The sequence below is a fragment of the Henckelia pumila genome, chromosome 1 (assembly GCF_033568475.1).
Source record: "Henckelia pumila isolate YLH828 chromosome 1, ASM3356847v2, whole genome shotgun sequence".
NCBI classification, from domain to species: Eukaryota; Viridiplantae; Streptophyta; class Magnoliopsida; order Lamiales; family Gesneriaceae; genus Henckelia; species Henckelia pumila.
Window position 1 is genome coordinate 100,577,214 of NC_133120.1, and position 7,215 is coordinate 100,584,428.

General features: G+C 38.6%; 1 protein-coding gene and 1 pseudogene across 1 annotated transcript; both read right to left on the reverse strand.

Annotated features, from left to right (window-relative positions):
* On the reverse strand, window positions 1-3,081 carry LOC140875700 (disease resistance protein RPM1-like; annotated as a pseudogene).
* A 2,050-nt stretch (window positions 3,082-5,131) lies between these two features.
* On the reverse strand, window positions 5,132-6,685 carry LOC140870695 (uncharacterized). The gene is made up of 3 exons (XM_073273086.1): window positions 5,842-6,685; window positions 5,538-5,736; window positions 5,132-5,411 (listed from the first exon to the last, which is right to left on the reverse strand). Exons 1-3 carry the CDS (start codon window positions 6,683-6,685, stop codon window positions 5,132-5,134), a joined length of 1,323 nt encoding a protein of 440 aa, XP_073129187.1.
* Window positions 6,686-7,215: the final 530 nt, after the last annotated feature.

Below are 7,215 nucleotides of genomic sequence, written 5' to 3' on the forward strand. Positions count from 1 at the left end.
ACACTATTTTTCTTTGTTTTGTATACATTTTCCTTTCATACCAATTTTATTTAACAAACCACAATTTTAAAGAATCTTTCCAACTGAACTCAAAACAGATTGATTAAAAGATAAAGCAACAACCATGCAACACTTTTTATATTCAAGGTTGAAAGAAAAAATGAAGTCTTAAGTTGAAAGCATCCAATTCCATCAAGCAGAAAAGCTGCTTCCAGAAAGATTCTCAAGAGTCCAGCCCTGATCACCGAGAGTAAAAGAGTTGATCACCGGTATGCGTTCGACCATCTGTCGGCCCTTGCCGTTTCGTCTCAGTCGAGCAATGAATTCCTCGGCCATGTCCCCAAGAACTAGCTCTTCAACCTTGGAAAGATTATTGATGCCCAATGGAAGCATCATCAGATTAGGACACCTGCACAGATTCATCCTTCGAAGCTCCAGAATCGCGCCTTCTTCTATAACAATAGCGTTCAACAGCGAAAAGCTTTCGATTACTAAAATCTTCAGCTTTTGGAAAGATGATGCTACGAACTCCAGTGTATCACCTTCAAAAGTGTCAACTAGATGAATCTCCACTAAGTTTGGCAGACGCCCAAGTGCCTTCAGGGGACAGTCCTTTGATTTTGACCATTTCAGGCCGATCCTTTGCAGATTGTCAAGCTTGGAGATCCACTCTGGAAATGCTTTCAGGCCAGAGGGACTCAAATTTCTGATCTCTCCCACCTCAAGGAACTCTTCCTCCGTGTTCGACCATATATCGAGAGTCGTCAGATTTTTCAACTGCTCAAGAGATGCACGTACACAAGTCTTTCCCGTGCTCTCTTCTGATGCCCATAAGTCCTAGCTTCCTCAGATGGGATAGCTTTCCAAGCTCCCTTATGATTCCATCCTTTTTGCCTACCTTTACAAAACACAACTTCTGTAGATTTTTCAAGTTTCCAATTCCCTCAAATGACTTAACACCTTGAACAGAGTCAAAAGCTACATAATTGTCCACGTTGTATTTGTAGACAAAGAGGTGACGGAGATTATGCAGTCGGGTGATTGCTTCTGGAAGCTGTGTGACAGCAGTTTGCTTGAGGTCCAAGGTTTTAAGATAAATAAGCTTCTTGATGGACTTGGGGATTGTCTTGATATTAGTACCCCGCAAACTAAGATACCTTAGAAGGGTGAGGCGGGTGATTTGCTCGGGAAATTCAGCAAGAGGGGCACCTTGCAAGTCTAAGACACGTAGCAACTTGAAATCGCGAAAATTGTCACCAAGGCAAGCGGACAAATATATACCACACCTGAACGAAAACATGGGAAAGAGGTGTTAGAAAAAGGTTAGATCATCAAGTTGTTCCCAACATTAAAACAAGAATCAAGGATGTTATGATACCTGAATAAAAAAAGGGAACGAATAAGAGCAAAGTCATTGCTTTGTGGCAAATGAGAACAATCACCATGGATCGATAGGCGTTTGATCTTGTCTGTTGCACTTGTATTTTCTCTAGGGAAAACTGATGCAAAAATCTCTTCCTTGCACTTTTGAACAATAAACGTTAGCACGGGGCTTGGGACGCGACAGTTTCTAGGCCGGCCATCGAAATCCCAGTTTGAAACATGAACAAGGTTCCTGTGAATCAGTTCACCGAGGTAATCCTCGGCCACCTCCTCTGCAGTTTTGCTATCTGTCCCTGTCGCGAATAGTTCGGCCACCCAAAGGCGTATTAGCCTACCACGTTGAACAGAGTAACCCTCAGGGAAAAGGCCGAAGTACAAGAAACAACTCTTAAGATTGCTAGAGAGATCCATGTAACCAGGAAGAAGAGTATTGTTGAGATCGCTCCCGATTTCACATCCAAGACCCTTGTAAAACTTTTCCCATTCGATCGGAAGCCTTGGTTTCTGGACAAGTACACATGCAACTGCCACGATAGCAAAGGGCAGCCCTTCGCATCGATCCAAGATTTTTAAAGAACAGGTTTTGAATTCAGCAGGGCATTCCCCCTTGTAGTCTTTGAAAGCTATCTTGCAGAAAAGGCTCCAAGCATCTGGCCTTTCCAAGCCTTTTATTTCATGCACAAATTGAGGTGAGGATGCACATAATGAGGCAACATTTGAGGCACTCGTGGAGACAATTATTCGGCTGCACAAAAGTCCATCAGGGAGTGCATCTTTTATACGATCCCAATGTTCCTTTTTCCAAATATCATCTACAACAATTACATATCTCCTTTTTTCCAAATATTTTCTTAACCTGGTCAAGGCCTCTGAAACGGTGTAATATGACTCCTTCCTCCGATCCCAAAATTGATTCAGCATATCGTTGTAAATCGCCTTCAAGTCGAACTCCTTGGAGACATGAACCAAAGCATGGCAATGGAATCGTCTTCGAATCCTTGGCGTTCCAAACATTGTATTCACGAATGTAGTCTTCCCCGCCCCCGCAGGACCGACCACGGCTAGCGTGACCAGTCTCTTTTCTCCAGCAGTCAATAGATTCGTAAACGTTTCCATCAACCATCTCATTGTCAAGAAGAGGAGTACTCAGCTGGTGTCCAATCCGAGAGCCAGAAGAACCGGAGCTGCGGTCTGGAAAAGCTGCGGTCTGTGACTTTATATCCTCTAGCTTCCTCTTGATAGTTGCGATCTTTTCAGAAAACCCATGAAGAGGGAAGCCGTGACGGATATTGTGGCCCAATTTGTAAGCCTTTTGTGTGACTCTGTGGCGGTGAAACACTCGGGTGGAGTGAAGTACAATCTCATCAAGAACATCCTCGATTTCAAAAGCGATGTTTCGAACTTGCTCCACCTTTGCATCAAGCCTCCTGTCGTCCCCTCTGCGGTCGCTGTTGGCTTCTACATAGGCCTGCATTGTCCCCAGCCAACTTCTCATGCACTGCACGTCGTTCTCCACGTCCCTATTGACGTCGAGTTTTTCCAGGATTTTAGTGACCGCCAACTCGACCAAAATCGACGTTGCTGCACTGATCGCGAGTTCAGCCATGATTCCTAATCGCTGGTTGTGGATGAGAGTTGTAATCTGATGCTCTTTTTATTACAAAAACCTGTTTGATAGATGAGTCACAAGTACATCAAATTTTGTAAGTCAAATTGAAATGGAAAACACAAATGAGCTAGCTAGCTCTAGCTGTAATGGATAACAACTTGTTGAATTCAATTCACAAAACTTAAGTATGTCACGCCAAGCACGTCATAAATACACTTGTGGGATTGAAAGGGAAAACGTACAACAAAACTCCAAAGTCAACTCCCTTGTATTTGAATACTCCTCGATGTCCCGATGTAACATGTTTTATTGATCATATATGTATACGATGAACCATGGATGTATATTTTGATCTTGAATTCTTGTATTAAAATATAGGGGAGTCGTATTATTTCGGTATAGTATGGACTAACTCAGGCTAAACTTATAAGTAACCAAGCTCAGATATTAAAATGATCCCAATTTTATTAGTGAAGACAACAAACAACTTTCAGGCCATAATTTTTTTATTAAAAAGAAATGATATATCATTTTAGCCTGGAGATTAAACATTGATTAATAAGAAAGCAGCTTGTTTTAGGCGATGTAAAATTTTAGCCAAGAAAGATTCTCATAGCAATTTGAATTCCATATAAAAATCGAGAAGGCGAAATCTATTGACACTGACCATTAATTGATGATCAAACAAGTGGGTAGAGTTGACAGTAAAATAATCAAGTTGTTACTTAATTGGTTGGAATCCGATGATTGAGCAAGTGGTGAAATTATCTTATTAAAAAAAAATTTTGAACCATTATCTTATTAATTTAATTGAAATGGAAACAAGAAAGAATATGCAGTATCAACTTCGTTTGGATTACATATTCTTCTTACATTTATCATGATCAAAACTCCAAATCCTATGCCCCACGGTGTGTTTGTTAAGATATTGGACTAAATTATCACAAATGAATATTGCAGTTTTAATCTCTAGATATGTTTTGGATTTTAATCTTATAAGTTAGTATGTTTTGGATTTCAATCATGTAAAAATTGGTGGTCATTCGCTAAAATGGATTTTTTTTTTAAAGTTTTTTTTACACCCTGAAATCACCAAATTCACCAAAAGTTACTTATTTGGCATTGTCGCATTGATGATAACAATATACATGACAAAAATAAAGGAAAAAAAAAACAAAATTTAATGCGCCTAATATAATTTTTATTTTCAACTTATAAGTTAAAAATGAGAGTACCGGTGTCATCTAAGCAATATCCGTTGGACTTAGAGGTTTCAACAAAAATGAGCAAAACAAGAAAAAAAATTTAGTTAATTAAATATGAGAACCAAATTTCGAAAAATTGTAAGACTAAAATTAAAACAGACAAAATTGTAAGACTAAAATTACAATTTTATGTATTATTTATGAGTAATTACTCGTGTTCAAGGATGGTTTCAAACTTTTAAAATATTTTAAAAATGCACGAACACTATTCTATTAAAATTAAAAAAAGATGTTCTGCACACTCTTAACTAATATTCCACCAGCAAACCTAAGTCTCTAAACAAAGACCAATAGGGTTGGTATCAGTATATATGTTGGAAACACGCTATCGTGCTCCATTTCTAGACTCCTGCATCTTTGTGAAACATATATATTATATATATAAATTATAACTGTGACATTTGACAATGAATTAAAGAAAAAAAATATATAATATATGTGCATCTTTAGCACACCACTGCACGTACGTACATTTCTAAAATTGTGTGTCATCCTCAAATTATGGGTTTAATTGAATTGGATTTAATAATATTGGTCCACCAGTTTCCCGATTGTCGAAGAAAAGCCCAATAGATACGAAAATTAATGATTTCTGGGCCTTTCGTGACAAGTACTGAGGTTTTAGTAATTAATAACAAAATCTGATCTTATATGATAAGGATCTATTAAATAATGATATAATTATTATTTCATATCAAATTTCGAAATTGTATCCAAAATTCCAAATACTAGCTTTCTCATAATCATTGAGATTTTAGTAAATAACCAAATATGATGCTTATCATGATAAAGGTTTGAGTAGGTACTTTTTCTTACACCAAATCGCATGCATAGTAACCATTTTTTGTTCTACTTAACATGATTTAGTACCATATCAATGGCCAACGGACTTGAGTCCAAATTTGAAGGTGTTGCTGGGGTAGCAATTGAAGTTTTCATCTCCCCCGAAACCACGCTTTGTGTTGTAGCCTGGATAATCGCTCAACCTAAATGCGACTTCCTCGATAAGCCGGAGCCTGTGTGAAGAAGCCATAGACACCAGATTCCATTCATTGTGATAACTATTGGTTTTGTGGGATATGTGAATTTCACCGTCTTCATCTATCATCCCCTTGGCATTCTTCAAAAACAGGCTCACAAGTCTTCGGTGAATCCTAAATTAATTATATAAAGAGCAAACTATAAACGGAACTAAATATTCGATCGAGAGCTCACAAATATTGTCGATAAAATATATATATGAAAAATGATTTTTACAAGTGTACTGTAGCGTGGCTCACCGAAGACTAGAATCTCGGGATAACCCTTTGAAAAATCCAGCGAACGGGAAGTTGTATATTATACGATCGAAAGTCATGTGTTTGAGCTGATGGTGAGTGGCTATGGTGGTGGCATCAATTTCATGCATAACAATGCAACCCCTTTTCTTTAATTGACCGATGTTCCACGGAGCCATGGAATAATTTTTCTTCAAAAAGGCTGACAATTCAGTTGACATATTAATGCATGGTTAAATAATGAAGTTATTTATATTTTTAATGTTTATGATTAGGATGTCAAAATTAGGATGGATCATGTAAATACCTATAGAATCAAGAGAAGTAGCGACCATTTTCGAAGCGCAACCAAAAGCCTTTGCTAAAGAGTGTGAGAATGAGAAATCTCCCTCGCCCACCAGTAGTATACGGTGGCGGCTGCTGTAATGCATAATCCACCTCGCTTGTTCCACCACCACCGCGGTCTCTATCACCTTCTCCCCTTCACTTTCTTTATCTGCTGCGCAAGAGTACTCGTTCTTTTGAGATACATTTTCTTGGACAATAGCTGATGCTGAGTCTGCAGTGTCAATTCTTGAACCCGCGGCTTCGGAGTAATATATCCCCGTCTCCTGATGCACTGCGTACGAGACATTAATCTTTCGGGATGCATTTTCTTGAGTAGTATCAGCAGCCGAGTCTGTGACGAGTAGTACTGTGTCAATGATGGAACCTGTAGTACTGTGGGAATCAAGAACGTGACTACCGAAACTGGGTATAGAAATGGTTGCATGATTCTTATAAGTCTCGCTTGAGTCCTCCTGGTGGTTCTGTTCATTAGAAACGAGAAGGGATTGCTCCAATGGAGGATGATCGCTTGGTTTTGGTGCCGGGTTTTCAACAGGGAGGAGTGGCGGGTCAGCTGATTTTCTTGGCTGTGAAAGGTAGAAAAGGCTCCTAATCCTGTGAAAGACTCCCTTCAAACATTTCCAAAGTGAAATTGGGACGGAACATATTTTACGCCAAATCCTCTTCAAAGTACAGCGTAACCTTTCACCTAATCTTTGGAAGAAATTAGGAGGGGTTAGGTTGGGAGAAATCGGCCTTCGAGCTTCGTCGCCTTCTGTTTTCCAGCCTGAATTAACTCCGCGGAGATTGAGATTAATCCCCATTTTTCTTGAATAGCTTCCTCAAATGAAGCTACATTTTTATAAACAGCAAGAAAGTAGCTAGGGGTGTGATTTTTCACCTTTTTTTCTCGGAATTCCTACCGTTTTTGTAGGCTAGCTGAACTTTTCGTTTCCCGGGTGGATCAGATAGGTGGAGGGTCTTTTCTTTCTTGAATGAAAACAACTCTCGAAGTTCTTCTGCATTTCCCGAGATGCATGCAAACTCTTCTCTTCTTTACCTTTTTCTGCTATATATATTTCCACCCAATCTTAATCTTTATATATATATATATATGTCACTTTTTTTTTGTTCCAATATATGTATTGCTTGAATAAATATATTTAACAATATTTTTTCATCTCTTTTACTATATAATATAATATATATATATATATTTATCTCTTACTATTTTATTAAGCCTCAGCCTCATATAAAAACCGCTTTGTAAAATTGGTATGGCCCAACCCATAAAATCCCTCGCGCTTGGTAAGACCCTCATTTTGGTATGGCCGAACAAAAAAAAACGCTATCT

Coding starts and splice junctions, on each gene's coding strand:
- LOC140870695 (XM_073273086.1), bottom strand. CDS start 6,685: ATGGGGATTAATCTCAATCTCCGCGGAGTTAATTCAGGCTGGAAAACA. Junction 5,737..5,841: donor TACTTCTCTTGATTCTATAG/GTATTTACATGA, acceptor CTGAATTGTCAG/CCTTTTTGAAGAAAAATTAT. Junction 5,412..5,537: donor TCCCGAGATTCTAGTCTTCG/GTGAGCCACGCT, acceptor TAATTAATTTAG/GATTCACCGAAGACTTGTGA.